This window comes from Gouania willdenowi, chromosome 8 (genome assembly GCF_900634775.1).
Source record: "Gouania willdenowi chromosome 8, fGouWil2.1, whole genome shotgun sequence".
NCBI classification, from domain to species: Eukaryota; Metazoa; Chordata; class Actinopteri; order Blenniiformes; family Gobiesocidae; genus Gouania; species Gouania willdenowi.
In genome coordinates, this window is record NC_041051.1 from 20,852,593 (window position 1) to 20,869,143 (window position 16,551).

At 39.7% G+C, this 16,551-nt stretch overlaps 1 protein-coding gene across 1 annotated transcript; it reads right to left on the reverse strand.

Annotated features, from left to right (window-relative positions):
- Positions 1-2,084: 2,084 nt before the first annotated feature.
- LOC114468787 (apoptosis regulator BAX-like) lies at positions 2,085-15,317 on the reverse strand. The gene is made up of 6 exons (XM_028455865.1): positions 15,246-15,317; positions 12,383-12,431; positions 12,135-12,293; positions 4,386-4,521; positions 4,123-4,227; positions 2,085-3,017 (listed from the first exon to the last, which is right to left on the reverse strand). The coding sequence occupies exons 1-6, from the start codon at positions 15,277-15,279 to the stop codon at positions 2,919-2,921; spliced, it is 582 nt and encodes a 193-aa protein (XP_028311666.1). The 5' UTR covers positions 15,280-15,317; the 3' UTR covers positions 2,085-2,918.
- Positions 15,318-16,551: the final 1,234 nt, after the last annotated feature.

The window sequence follows — 16,551 nt, forward strand, 5'->3', positions numbered from 1 at the left end:
GCAATTGTGTTGAGGGAACAACAACAACAATGGTGCAACATTCCAAAAGCAATGCAAAACAGTGCAATCAACAGTTAAAATAAAATATAAAAGTGTCAGTACAAGGACTTCTACTTTCCTGTTTGGTTTTACTAGTCAGCAACAAAAATCTTAAAACCAATGAACATAATGTGCAAACAACACAATATAATTATTGAGAATAGAACAATAATAATAAGATTCACAGATATAGTTACACATTTTTAATATTAATATTCAATTAAGAGAAAACATTTACAGTGATTGTAAAGGGTGTGTTTCACGTTTATTATACCTTTTTAAATAATAATAATTTAAATTAAATTAAAAATTTGGGGGAGTGCATTTTAGGGCCCCTCCAGCAGATGGCGCCCTAGGTGGCCGCCTGGCGGGAAGGCCGGCCCTGATGACATGTTCTTTGAGGTGGTCTATGGTCCAACTTAAAATAGTTTGATCGGTTAGAAGAGCCAGTCAGTTAGTGTTGTTTGACATTTAATACAAAACAAATCATGCCCCATATTGGTTCAATATGGAAAGTAACATTTTATGGCAAAATAAAGGCAGAGTCTGTATTTTATGGGATGGATGACAGCCCTCAGCGCCTTCCTTCGGCCCCACATTTTTCATTTTGCCCTGTCTCGAGACTGTTAATTTAGCCTCCATTCCATTATCCTAGTCTTTTCTCAAGAGTTTTGAGTCTTCACATTGTCAGTCACCTCCTTCTCCAACAAATTAATGTTGCCATTTTTTTTGGCAATGCTCACGGAAAGTGAAGTTTACAAAGCCTGTACAGCATCCAGCTGAATCTTCTCTTTCAAACGTAGGTCCAGTAACTAGAAAACTTGCTTTGTTGTGGCCAAGGCCGCAGAAGACGAGCACGTGTTCCTTCCCCTCATTATAAATCAAGATAGCACTCTCAGCTCGGCTGTTATGAAGTCACCACGAAGCACAAAGAAGTGGAAAATGCCAACTTATCAGGGTATTTTGAAAGTTTCAGGGAAATTTTGGGAAGTGTTACGCCTCCATTTTGTTCTAACCAATCACGTTCTCTCCCGTAGACATTGTTTTTGATGAAAGTAAATGATATTCATACAATGAGATTTATAAGATTTATTTTCCATATTACAACATACAAACTGCAAAATGATTTTCAGGGAGACTTGAAACTCAGTCCCAGCTTTACAAAGGTGATAGAAAAGTTGAACACTTAAAGAGTATCAAATAGATTGTATAGCATGAAAGAGAAATTATATTTAAAAAACAAATAAAGACCAAGGCACTGACAAACAAGAACATACAAAAGCCTTTTCCTGTGTTGGTTTGTGTTTGAATAACTTAATACAGTACGTTGAACATGTGAAAAGTGAGGTAAGCGTCTGATAACATATTATGCACTCTGTCATCAGTGTGTCCCAAAAATGGGAAGTATCGGTTTTCAATACAGGCTTAGAAAAATCCAATGTTTTGTTTCATATGGAGCCAAAATCTTTTCACCATTTGGTGGAAAAGCATCAAATGGCTGAGTCTTTGGGATTTCCTTTCTTTAATATGCATACATCAAGAGTAGTGGTGTGATAAAAAAAAAAAATAAATAAAAAAAATCGACTTCACAATATATTGCGATTTTTTGGGGAACCGATTTTAAATAAATTTCTTAAATTGAAAAAAAAAAAAAAGCGTTTTTTTTATTTAAATTTTGATATTTAATCAATATTTGTGCAACATTTCAGTGGTTACAATGTGTTACAATGGTTAATTGATTTTATGATGGCAGAGTGTAACACCTGCAATCTGTTCAGATCGGTGTTAAAACTGACACAATAAGATGTTCTCACTTTGTTGTTACAATGCTGTCATGGTTACTTTGAGACTACTACACAGTAGCTTCAGTGAAAAGAAACCTGTTGCACTTTATTTTATGATGGCAGTGTGTAACACTGCATTTTCTTTTTTTCAGTTAAAATGTGAACACACACTAATAATAAATAGGATGTTTTAAAGCCAATAGTTTCGACTCAATTTGTCCTCTGAATGATCAATATCTTCTGATGAACACATACAGCAACTTGATTTTTCATCTCTACGTTTAATTTTGACATTAATAACTGGGTAGAAAATCGCGATAATATTGTACCGTGACCCAAGTAATGTGTTACGTATCGTATTGCAACTTCCTTGCAAAAACTCACCCCTAATCAAGAGAAAACCAAATGAATCAACCATTTAATTGAACTCACAACTGTTAAACCATGGATGGGGTAATTCATGTTGTATGTAAACATAGCTCTGTAAAAAAAAAAAAATCCTTGGAGTGGCACTTTTACCTGAAATAAGGTTTGACTGTGTTTAAGAAAAAAGAAAATGTAGAAGAGCACTCACTGTTGGAACGGGAAATTCTCTTCACTCTGATCATTGGCCAGGCAACATCAAAGCAAGCGCTAGATTACTCCAGATTAATGCCAGTGATAACAATTTTTTTGTACATAGACATTATGACAAATTGGATGAAGAAAGTTTGAAGATCAGAAAAGCAAAAATGAAATAAGGGGAACAAATAAAAACTACAGAAAACAAACATTTCTGTCAATAAACCTTAAAAGCAAAAACGGAACAATATTTTTTTCTTAATACCAAATACAAAATAAATTACTTAAAACACATTTCTCATTCAAGTCTCACAACCTCTCCACCTTATGCTCTGTGCGTGTAATCATGCACAGTTCACCTCTGCTGTGCTGCAGGGATCATGTCTACAGCTGCGTCACATCCAGATCCATAGACGAGACCAACAACTTCACAGTGGCTTTTCAAAAACATGTTCATCCCATTAAATCTTTTTGCCTTTGTGTCCACATATATTCCCTCAGTCCTGGTTCCTCCCACAGCAGTCCACATTCTCCTCACATCTTACGGATAACAAGAACAGTTGTTAGAACGCCTGCCAGGAAGACGCCCACTGTCTGCCACGTGGGGGTGCCGAAGTAAGAACGAATACCCTCCTACAAACAGAAAACCAAAGAATATCAACTATTCACACAGCTATCATTGGAATATTACATTTAGCCATCATTCATTCAGTTTAAAAAAATTAAAAAATGACTTAGGGGTCTATTCTCCCATCTGGACTTAAGTGCCTGCAGTTATGCGCTCCTCTCCGATCCAGGCTCCTGACACGCCCACCGTAAGTAGACCAAAAGCGCGTAGTCTGAAGCAAAGGAGGCGGACTAGGGAATTATGTCATTATTTTTGGGGCCATCTTGAAATCACGGAACATGGAGTTTTTCTAAGGCTTATAAATGTCATTGAAATCCATGAAAATTATAAAGCGGAAATATAATTGGAAAAGCCTTTGTTGATCAACAATGTAACAAGTTGATTTGATCAGATTATTGCAGTGTGAGGATCAGACAGTTTTCTATCCAAGCCACAGTTAAAATCTCTTTTTACCCTCATTAACGCCAGATTAACATTTGTGTGAAAAGCCTGATTTCATTAACTTCAGAAATGATCAGCGCCCATTAGTCGTCGACATCATCAGCCATCAATGTTCACTCTTGTAGTGAATCAAACTGTGCTGCATGCGCGCACATACGAATGAAAAAAAAAAAAAAAAAAAACAGATTTCTGAATGCGTCCTAACCCAGACCTTCGTCTAAACAAGCCACACTACAGAAATCACTCACACATGCTGTCCCATATAGGAGAAAAAGTCAAAAGTGGCAAATATTGTGCAGGTGTTTGTTAAATAAATAAAAAGTGCCTGTGTGGCATTTTGTATCAGCAAATTTAACCCAGAATTGTCTTTCTGTTCAGACATAATTTGAATTATCAAGGTTTATATCATCTGCAGTGTAAAACAAATCATTGCTTTTTTTTTTTTGTTTTTTTTAACAATTCATCAAAACTATTTATATGGTGAGATATAAAAGGTAAAATCAAAAGTAGTCAAAAACAGCCAGTTATAACTATTATGTTTCTTTTGGCAAAAATCCTGAGAAGCTACTTTACAGTGATACTGTACGTTTTTATGTCTTTAAAAAGCACAAGAGCTGCATCACAATCAATTTAGGCCAACAGAAGGTTAAAAACATGTTAATGCCTTACCCAGCCTCCCTGTTCTCTAATCCAGTTGATCACATGTTCTCTGAGGTAGTCTATGGTCCAACTTATAATAGTTCGGATGATATCAGGAACTTTGGTTACAAGAGCCTGACGGAGAAATAAAATCAAACAATCTGTCATGTTATACCTCTTTTTTTTCCCTTCTTCTAGGAAAAAGGAAAAATCATGTTATACCTCTATTGTTTCATCCAGCTTCATATTGTACTTGTTAAGCATTAAGGAAATGGCTAATGTTGGTCACTTACTTTGATGACGAGTCGACAGGCGAAGTAGAAAAGTGCAACCACTCTGCCCCAGTTGAACCTCCCATCAGAGAAGATCTCAACAGCTACTCTCAGAAAAATGTCTTTAGTAGGACTGACGGTTGGGTCGTTTATCATCCTGGAACAAACATCAAGAAAGAATGAGTAAAAGAGTTTAATATTGTGTAGAGATCCACCAAAATGAAAATTTTTGACCAAAACCGAGGAAATCAAAGTTGTACCATTTCATTTATGGCTCTGACTGTTTACTAACGTCACTAAAATCAAGACATTGAAATTGCATAGTTGAATATTAATGTTTCAGAGAATAAATAAATTAAAATTATACAATATTAAAAAAAATGTTTAACTTGAATCCACTCATGAGTACATGAAATTATATTGTCCAGGCCTATAAATGTCTGGGCCGCTGAAAGAGTCAAATGAAATATGTTCTCTAATGAAGACAGTATATGATACTGTACAGTATTCAGGTATGCTTTAAAAGCTCCAGCATCATCCCAGTTCCAAAGAACCCTGCCATCACAGGACTCAATGACTATCAACCCATTGCCCTGATGTCCGTAGTCATGAAGTCCTTTGAAAGGCTGGTACTGAGCCACCTGAAGGACATCACAGGACCCCTGCAGTTTGCCTATCGGGCAAATAGGTCAGGATGTAGTCAACATGGGGACTGAACTACATCCTGCATCACCTCGACTCCCCAGGAACGAGGGACCTACGCTAGGATCCTGTTTGTGGATTTCAGCTCTGTGTTCAACACCATCGTCCCGGACATCCTTCACCAGAATCTCACCCAGCTCACAGTGCCGGCCTCCACCTGTCAGTGGATCACCAACTTCCTGACTGACAGGTAGCAGCAAGTGAGGCTGGGAAGCATCACATCCAGCACCCCCAGGGGTGTGTTCTCTCCCCACTGCTATTCTCCCTCTATACCAATGACTGCACGTCAGCGGACCCCTCAGTGAAACTCCTGAAGTTCACAGACGACACCACCATCATCGGTCTCACCCAGGACGGTGACGAGTCTGTCTTCGGCTGGCTCTCTGATGCAGTCAGAACCATCTGGAGCTGAACCCGCTCAAGACTGTGGAGATGACAGTGGACTTCAGGAGACAACACCCCCCCTCGCCATTCTGAACAGCAAAGTGGCTACTGTGGACTCTTTCAGGTTCCTGAGACCCACAATCTCACAGGACCTGAAGTGGACCTTCCGCATAGCTGTGCATTTTTCATGATTGTGTCTGAGGAAGTTCAACCTGCCCCAGGAGCTGCTGATCATGTTCTACTCCTCCATCATTCAGTCTGTTCTGTGCACCTCCATCACTGTCTAGTTTGGATCAGCAACCAATCAAGACAGACAGACTACAACGGATAATCAGGTCTGCAGAAAAGATCATCGGTGTCGAACGGCCCCCCATCCAAGACTTATACCTACCCAGGGTCTGGAAACGGGCAGGTAACATCACTGCAGATCCCTCACACCCTGGACACAATCTGTTCAAACTCCTCCCCTTCAGCAGATGCTACAGATCACTGTACGCCAAAACAATCCACCATAGGAACAGTTTCTTCCCCCAGGCTGTCACTCTGATTAACGCTAAACAGTCAAAGAGTGTCAGTCCTGTTGCTGTGTAATAAACCTGGAACTAAATATGTAACAACCCTGGAACAAACGGTCACTGAGAATGTACATACATGTATACTTTTTAATGTAAATGTTCACCTGCACTACTGCACTATTATCCTATTACAGGGGTGTCCAATTCCGGTCCTCGAGGGCCACTATCCAGCATGTTTTAGATGTTTCCCTCATCCAATACACTTGATTCAAATGATCAACTCCTCATCCAGCTCTGCAGAAGCCTGATAACGATCCTAATCATTTGAATCAGGTGTGTTGGAAGAGGGAAACATCTAAAACATGCTGGATAGTGGCCCTCGAGGACCGGAATTGGACACCCCTGTCCTATTATAATTATCTTGTTATATTATCCTATTCAGTTTTGCACATATTCGTCTTTCACTACTGTTCATATATTTTTTCTAGTTGATTGTTATTATTTAATGCTTACATTGTTAGAGAGTGTCAAGGATCAACCGTAGCAGTGGAGGCAGTCAGTAAGGAAACCAGGCTCCAGGTTTTGATGCATCAGTTTTATCTGTTTATTTTTTAGTTTGCACCACAAGCACCGTGTACTTCAATCTCCATTCCACACTCTACTGAACAGAATGAATGTCCTTATATACAGGTGTACCACTAATTAGCCTGTACCAAGCATGGGGTGACATAATGTGCATATTAAAAGTACAACATAAATATTTACACAAACACTTCCTAACAGACATTATCACAACACTAACCCTGTATTAATATCATTAATCTTATTTACATCTCCTAAATTATTAAACTAGATATTTACATTGAGCTACACACATCCAGCTCCCCTGTTCCTAGTCTCTGCTTGGTCTCTCCCACCTGGAACTATAAAAAGGTGTCCAAAAGCCCCGGGGAATTCTTTTACCCAAACACCTCAGGAAAGAGGAAGAGAGCATGCACAGGTAAGCTTTGTTGAAGATCACATTTCAATCACATGCAAAATACCAGAACATATTTAATTGTTTTATCTTTCATGTCACTGCTAAGTTATTTATCAATTAACTGAAATGTATTTTCTGTGTTTATCACTAGATGAATCCTGTGGCCTGAACCATGTGCTTCACCATTTGACCAATAAATTAATTAAACCAATACAACAAAAATGTGTCTCTTGATTTCATTAAGCACTGCAGTTTGTCACAGAATTACAATTGACTCTTTTTTAAATTACAACAGTTCATAAGTGTAACAGTCCATAAGTAACGTCATCTCGTCGTTACATTTTGTGGGGGCGAAATTACTAGTTATGCTTAAATAATATATTTACTCATATATTTTAATCCTTAAGCCTTGGGGTGTAACTTTCCATTGTGTGATTTTTCATGTCTTCAACTTTGCCAGGTCAGAACGCCTTGTCCAAAGTTCCCAAAACAACCCCAAGGGCAGATGCGTAGGCACTCACATGGCACACCCCATACACATCCATTCACACACACGAACACATAAGACGCACACACCTCCGTCTCCATGGCAATCAGATACCGGAGAACAGACTGTTTTGACTCAAAGGAAACTGTCTTTTCTTCACCCGCTGTCCCTCCCTCCTCCTTCTCTCTCGGGGGGGGAGGAGGGAGGGGGGACTGAGCAGGGGATATACGAGATGTGTGTCAGAATTGTCTCGATCATCGGACCGGACGGTCACTCCACTTTGTTCTATCTTGTACTTTTTTTACTTAGTTTAGAATAAACTTTTTTTTATAAAATCATCAATGCTTCTCCTGGACTCCATCATTCAACCAGAGCAATAAATCATGTCTCCAAATGAGGTCAACCGCAAATTCTGCCGTAACAATTTCCTCCCCCTTCTCCAGCAGTACAGTTCCTCAATTCTCATGTACTCTGGAAAGACAGTCTGCCACCAAATTGTCTTTTCCAGCAATGTACTGTACTGTAAAGTTGTAAGGCTGCAGGGAAATATACCAACCAGTAAGACGCATATTAGAATCCTTCATCCTGTTTAGCCATTGCAGTGCTCGATGATCCGTCTCTAGAAGGAAGTGACGTCCCAGCAGATAACGTAGAGCACTGATTGCCCACTTCATTGCGAGACACTCTTTCTCCACTGTTGAGTACCTTGTCTCTCTGTCCTGTAATTTACGACTTAGAAAAAGAACAGGGCGCCGCTCTTCCTCATTGTCTTGCAGAAGCACTGCGCCCAGGCCAACACCAGAAGCATCCGTCTATAGTGTAAACGGGCGAAAAAAATCTGGACTGTGGAGAACAGACTCACTTGTGATTGCTGTCTTGAGGTCGCTGAACGCTCTGTCACATTCGTCCGTCCACTTTACTTTATTTGGGGCTGAGGCTCTGGTGAGTTCAGTTAATACGGCTGCTCGAGAAGCAAAATGAGGAACAAATTTACTATACCAACCCACCAATCCAAGAAAGGAACGCACCTTTTTCTTTGTGGTCGGCACAGGACACGAATGGATGGCATCCACCTTCCCCACACGAGGCTTGACAACCCCCTGTCCAACAACATGGCCCAGGTATTCTACCTGGTGGCGCGCTAGTGCACACTTGCCTGGATTAATGGTCAGCCCAGCATCCTTAATCCGGTGTAGCACCTGCCGAAGGTGAGCAACATGGTCCATCCAGGAGTGACTGAAGATAATCACATCATCCAGGTAAGCTGCTGCAAACTGTGGGACATCTCTCAGCACTTGGTCCATCAGTTGCTGAAAAGTTGACGGTGCCCCCTGGAGACCAAATAGCATCACCTGAAACTGGAATTTGCCATAGGGTGTTATAAAAGCTGTGAGCTCCTTAGACTCTGGTGCAAGGGCCAGCTGCCAATAACCTTTACTTAGGTCAAGCATTGTAATGAACTCTGCCCTTCCCACTCTTTCCAGAAGTTAATCAATACGGGGCATTGGGTAGGATTCAAGCTTTGATACAGAATTCAGGTACCTGAAGTCAATGCAGAACCTTAATGAACTATCCTTTTTCGGGACCAATACCACCGGGCTGCACCATTCGCTGGTTGAAGTCTCAATGATGCCCATCTGCAACATAGAGTCGATCTCCTTCTTAAGCCGTGGCACCAACCGTTCTGGGATCCTGTAGCTCCTGCGCTTGGGAAGAGCATCCTGCTTGAGGTGGACTTTGTGCTGGATCAGGTTTGTAAAACCCGGCTTTTGTTGGAACAGCTCCGGATCCAAAAGTACTCTCACCTCCTTCTGCTGGACCAGGGTCAGATGCGACACATCCACCGCAGCATTCTCAGCAATGTCGGGAAGAAGTAAAGGCTCCTTTTCATCCTCTTCCGTTGCAGGACAGATGAGAAGGTTCTGGATCGACTGCTCAAATGAAGGCTCCTTAAATGCTTTCAACAGGTTAACATGAAATACCTGATGTTTCTTTTGTTTATCATGCATATACAGTTCATAGGTGACTTTACCAAGACATTTTGTGATCTCATAAGGACCCTGCCATCTCGCCAGCAGCTTACTGTCATTGGATGGGAGCAGCAGCAGCACCCTTTGCCCCGGATGGAAAATTCTTTCTCTGGCACTCTTGTCATACCAGGTCTTCTGGCTCTCTTTTGCCAATCTCATGTGTTCATGTGCCAGTGCCGTCATCTGCTCCAATCTGTCCCTCATTTTCAGGACATAAGCCACCACATTTTCACGCTCAGCCTTTGGATTCTCCCAATGCTCTTTGAGAAGGTCAAGTGGGCCCCTCACCTGCCGACCATACAATAGTTCAAAGGGGGAAAATCCTGTCGACACTTGTGGCACCTCTCTGTAGGCGAACAGTAGGTAGGGAAGCCACTGGTCCCAGTCTGACCCAGTTTTGGATACAAACTTACGTAACATATTTTTCAAATCTTTAAACCAAACCGGTTCTGGTTCTGACCCTAGGTCAGAATGAAAAAAAGGTAACTCTTCTAGGGTATTTCTTTCTTTCTGAGCCCTAGTCATTACACTATTGCATACAGCTGGTTGGGCAATTTGAACTGATTTATTAACAGGACGTTTGTGGTGTTTAAATCATCTCTCCTGCTCTATTAAGTCAAGTAGAGTTGGAACATCATGCCCAAGAACAATTGGATATGGAAGTGTGGGCACTAATGCTACCGTGAGAAGATAAGTCTGACCTCCTACTGTAAGATAAATTTCAGCTGTGGGATACAACTTCTTATCCCCATGTACACAACTAATGTTGGAAGTCATCTCACTCCACATTTCCCTTGGCACTAAACTAGGCAGAACAGCAGACTGAAAACAACCCGAGTCAAGAGGGGCCTCCTCTCGCTGACCATTTACTAGTGCAGGGGTAGTAAGTGCTTCACCCTGAACTTGAGAATGTCCTGGGTGGGTGGGTCTGGGAAAGGACCATAGAAGAGAGGGCTTACTTTGTCTGGTGGCAGGGCATGTGTATTGGGTGTGACCAATCTCATTACACTGATAACAACGCACATCCTGCCTGGATGCAGAAAAAGATTTATTACTATTTGGTCTACTAGGGGAAGTTTGTCTTGAGCTAGACTGATGTCTGACCTGTGAATGACCACTCCTTTCACCCCCATTGGACTTACGTCTGGCGAAGCTGTTGTCTCGGCCCAAAGTGGTTCGTCCTCTGCAGACCTTGGGTCCCGTTCTCAGATCCAGACTTCAAGCTCAGGTCCCACCATTCTCAGAAACTGCTCCAGTATTAACATCTCTGATATGTCTTTAACTGTGGAAGTCTCTGGCCTTGTCCATTTATTGAATAGATCCTTCAGCCGCACATAGAGTTCACGGGGTGATTCACCTTGGTTGATGTCCAGGGAACGAAACCTTCGCCTATAGGTGTCAGCTGTGATCTCATTTTTAGCCAAAATGACATCTTTGAGTTTATCATAGTCCTCCGTGTCAGCAATATCCATGTGAACATAAGCACTCCGTGCCTTACAAGTGAGTAGAGGGATCAGCTGAATAGCCCACTCTTCTCTTGGCCAACGGCAGACAGTAGCAATTCTTTCAAACGTTGTCAAGTAATGTTCAATATCCTCACTAGGAGAGAGAGGTAACAGCTTTGGCTCTCGCGGGATGTTAGGTGTCCTCACTGGTGTAGGTTGCTGTAGCTCCTCCTGCTGCTGGAGTTGGCTTGGAGCCCCACTATGATAATCAATGTCATCATTGTGCTCATCTGGAACAAGAACTCTGTTCTCATAGTCCTCTTTTAACTCTCTCATCTGTGCTTGAATCTGAGTAAACTGGTGTTGCATACTTCTCCATCTCTGGTCTTGGAGTCCAGACTCTTTTTCCATCTGCTGGTCCCTTGATGCCAGGGAGTGGACCAGAGATTTTACCAGTTTTGTCAACTCCTCCAAACCGTCTGGGCTGCTGGCTGCTGATGCACCCTGCCGCTCTGCTGAGGTAGCTGGTTCACCATCATCTGGCTCCACCATCAGCTCCCCTTTCTTTCCTCTGGTCATGGTTCCTCCTTAAAGTGCAGGCACAATCCCACTTCTGACACCATTTTTCAAGAAGAGAGAGAACAGTTGACCAAGTCATATTGCTCGTGTGTTTAACATAAACGGCCATTAAAGTTGATTCTGATTCATTGTCACACTCAGTGATGCCCCGAAAAAAAAAAAAAAGTCATAGTAGGCTAAAAAAAAAAAAAGAAAAAGCAGAAGGCTAAAACGCGCAGTGAGAAAACACTGCGGCAATGCCGCCGAAGGCTAGCGACTACTAGGGGGTTGGGGGGCATGCTACCCCCCTGAAAATTTTGCAAACTGAATAGCAAAATTGTGTTGAGAATATTTTAGTTTTCTTTGTTTCTTATGTTTTGTTTAGATATTCAAAATAACTTAAAAAAAAAAATCTAATCTAAAATAAAACTAAATAATAAAAGTAGCATATTTGTGTTACATGATTCCATTATATATGAAATCTATGCCTCTATAGCAAGGGTATAAAATATGGTTTTCAGAAAAATGGGTGTTGACATATTAGACTAAGTTGAGTCTGGTTTTAATTTTCATGTCATCGTCACACTAATAACGTTTTTCTAGCAGTAATTGGGACCTAGAGGAATATTGTTCGATGCAGTAGTCCAAAATACATGAGTAGGAGATTTACCTTTGCAGCTCTACATTTCCATCGAGCTCATCTCCAATCTTCTGCAGGCACTGACCGAGCTTTTTGTGGTTGGGGTCTGACAGCTCGGAGCCACCCAGCTGCTCTCTTGTCACTACCTGGTTCCTCTCACCATGCCGCTGCAGTCGCTGATAAATGAAACTGTTCAAAAACATTTATACAAGCACACTAATAAGTGACAGTTTATTGAGTTTTATATTTAAAACTCACTCCATAAAGCATATACTTACTCTTTCAATAAAACAGCTCCCACTTCTAGCATCTGGTCTCTTGTATTGCCTGAAAGATAGAGGCTACTGTTAGTTATACACCAGTAGACGATGACTTTATCAAATCTGACGAGTGACATTGAAAACTTAATTACTTTTTATGCACATGACTTTTAGTACTCTATTTTCTCAATTTACAATGTAACAATAAAATGGTTTGCTCATAGTCACGCACACATTCATCAGTAGATGAAGTTTATTCTTTACTTAGTAATAAATTCATTTATGTGCAAAGGAATGCTTGTAGTGTGTGGTCTGGGTTTAAAGGTATAAAGGTGTAACATTACAAAGCCTTTACAATATATATGATTATGTATGAGCACTAGGGATGTAACGATTAATCGTAAGGCAGTTAAAAATCGATTCATAGGTATTACGATTCACATCGATGCTGTGAAAATTGAATCGCAGTACTTTTTTTTAACCAGCAGAGGGCGCTACCCATAAGTGTTGGCGGCGAGCGAAATCTGCTAATACTTTCTTTCTGGCCATCTTCTACTCTTAAACATATTCATAAATGATTCATTACCCCTTTAGCATCGAAAGAATATCTGTAATATTACGTGAATATCTGTAAAAGTCACGTTTTTCTATTAGCTCTGTCTGCTAGCATAGCATTTCTTCTTCACTGCATGCCAACCGACCACTGGGGTACCAGCGCCCTCTGCTGGTTCAAACAAATATCTGCCCTAAATACAGTAAAATGACTTTTTTTTTTTTTTTTTTTTAAAGTCCAATTGTTAAGGCACAAAATACATTTTCAGTTGCACTTTTAAAAAGAAAAAGAACTATTATGCAGTTTTGTATTGTTTACTATAGAACCAGAATTTAAATAATAAGCTTCTTCTTCATTTGTATTATTCCTTTATTTATGTCATTCAAGATTTATTTTTAGTTAAATTGCATTGTTTTGAATAGTTTATTAAGGGATTCTTTTGACAATGAAAAATAGTAAAGTATTTTCCCAAAAAAAATAAAGGAATATTTTTCAGTCATTTATATACAGTCCCATTTTGTAAAATAAATCGTGAGAGAATCGTATCGTGAACCCAGTATCGTGAATCGAATCGTATCGGGAGTTGAGTGAAACGTTACATCCCTAATGAGCAGTGTGTACACTAGGGGTGTGCATTGCCAAAAATCTGATGATACCATACACATTTCACAACTACTATATGTCCCAATAATAAAACAATAAAATATACATTGTGATATAAATAATTAAAAATTTCACCTTTACAAGTACAAAGTCGTATGGAATACAAATTTCATTTTGTTTTAAACTTGTGAGAACAAGTAAATGTTAACTGTAATTCACGTACAAATATAAAAAAACAAGTGGCATGTCTAACCAACTGTCAAATTATATTTTTCAAAAAAGTTTAAATTGCATCTACAACATATTCTGATTATGTTAAGGTTCTTAACATCTTCTTTTTAAGTAACCACATACATCTAAAAAAAAAGGGTCCAGTATGTTTCATGAAAATAATGTGCTCTTAATTTCCAAAGTTGACTATGTGCTATTCATATGTTAACGCAATTAAATTTTTTTTTTTTTCGTTATATGATTTTTAAAATAAAAAAAAAAATCAATTTGGACATTTATTGGATGGATACGATAATCGCACGGTGAAACATCGTGATATATCGCTGGATCGATTTTTTTTCTTACACGCTTAGTATACACAACGCTTTGTATGTAGTCACAGGTTGCTTGTGAAGACCAGGTTAATATTTTTCTCAATTATTTTCAGTTTTCTTTTTGATGAAGATGAGCTGGAAAAATGACAACTGTTTCTCTCTTCCTACGTAGCCTATATGTCGAGTGGACACGTCTCTCTAGACCAAAAAAACGATGAGACGACCCTCCATAGTTTTTATTATCATCCGGTTTACACCTCAACACCTTTATGTCCCCACAGCAAAGAGACAAAATAAAACTCAGAGAGCCAGTATGTGATGGTGTCATGTATTTAGTAATGATTATTTACTGTACTGAAAGCCTTGAGTTTCAGTTTCAGATACAGTTTGAATTTCGAGGAGGCAATTAATTAATTAAATAATATTGTTTCAGTGATTGAGACATTTTAATGTATATTTGAGACTTCAAAAAAAAAAAAAAAAAAAAAGGTTCATGCATAATAAAGGGAATATAACTTAAATCAAGTATAATTATTTTAATGTTTTAAATAGAAATATATATATATATATATTTTTAAGCCTTACGGAGGAAAACCACGTCTTTCCTTATCAACTATGTTTGCATAATTTGTTACAAGGCATTTTCAAGTAAACGTCGATTGCTTTGAGTGTGTCGACGTCAGCCCGTTTCCTCTTATATGGAAATCAAAATATGGTCACTGTAGTACAACAAAAACACATATTTAACACATGTTGTGTCAGCTGTCTATTATGGGAACAAACAAACCCCGTGACAATGAAGGCATTTATTTAAAAGCACTGCCTTTAAACAAGTGGTAATAACTTCGGCTAATGAGCAGAAGTTGGCGGTTGTTTCAGTAAACAGACATAAAAATAATAATGAGTTCAAGAATTGTGTAGTTTCGTGCTAAGAATGTTGAGGTTTTTCAACTCAAACACATAGTTGTCTGGGCAGCTACCGAGAGCTGAGTGACAAGGCAACAAGGCTAACTCTTAGCGCTGCTAAGCTAACACGAGTTCACTTATCGCCAGAGCTAGACAAACGAAGCCACTGCCATAAACCTGGAGCTAAGAGCCAAGTATTGTGATTATCTACGTCCAACACTGCGTTAGTCACACTGTCACGGTGAGGTTAGTGCACTTTTATCACGGATCGTACCTTGGTCGTCGCCTCCTCCCGGGTGTGATGCCATCTTGTTGTCTGGACTCAACTGCCGCAACTTCCGCAGGATCAGCGATTATTTCTGTTTGAGCGAGTGACGTCAGCAGGCGGCTTGGACACTTGGGTTGCCAAATCGGCAAGATTTCCGCAAAATTTTGTCACGTTTGGTTTTTAACTTTAGGAAACTTACAATTTTAAAAATTATCTAAAAAATAAAAAATAAAATAAAATACTTTTTACAAATTTACAATTTTTAAAACAAATTTACATAATTAGCTAAAAAAATACAAATAGAAAAACACTTTTTCAAATGTTGAAACAGATTTACAATGGCTCATTGTACAGGTGCTGGTCATAAAATTAGAAGATCATCAAAATGTTGATTTGTTTCAGTAATTCCATTCAAAATGTGAAACTTGTATATTATATTCATTCATTACACACAGACTGACATATTTCAAATGTTTATTTCTTTTAATTTTGTTGATTGTAACTGACAACTTATGAAAATCTCAAATTTAGTATTTCAGAAAATAAGAAAATTACATAAGACCAATACAAAAAAAAAAAAAGATTCCTAGAAATGTTGGCCAACTGAAAATTATGAACATGAAAAGTAGAAGCATGTACGGCACTCAATACTTAGTTGGGGCTCCTTTTGCCTGAATTACTGTTGTAATGCGGCGTGGTATGGAGTCGATCACTCTGTGGCACTGCTCAGGTGTTATGAGAGCCCAGGTTGCTCTGATAGTGGCCTTCAGCTCTTCCGCATTGTTGGGTCTGGCATCTCGCATCTTCCTCTTCACAACAACCCTCAGATTTTCTATGAGGTTAAGGTCAGGCGAGTTTAATGGCCAATCAGGGATACCATGGTCCTTAAACCAGGCAGTGGTAGCTTTGGCACTGTGTGCAGGTGCCAAGTCCTGTTGGAAAATGAAATCTGTATCTCCATAAAGTTGGTCAGCAGCAGGAAGCATGAAGTGCTTTAAAACTTCCTGGTAGACGGCTGTGTTGACCTTGGACCTAAGGAAACACAGTGGATGGTGGACCAACACCAGCACATGACATGGCACCCCAAACCATCACTGACTGTGGAAACTTTAGACTCGACCTCAAGCAACGTGGATTCTGTGCCTTTCCTCTCTTCTTTCAGACTCTGAGACCTTGATTTCCAAAGGACATAACTTTGGACACTCAGCAGCAGTCCAGTCCTTTTTGTTTTTAGCCCAGGTGAGACGCTTCTGATGCTGTCTCTTGTTGAGTGGCTTGACACATGGAATGCGACAGCTGAAACCCATGTCTT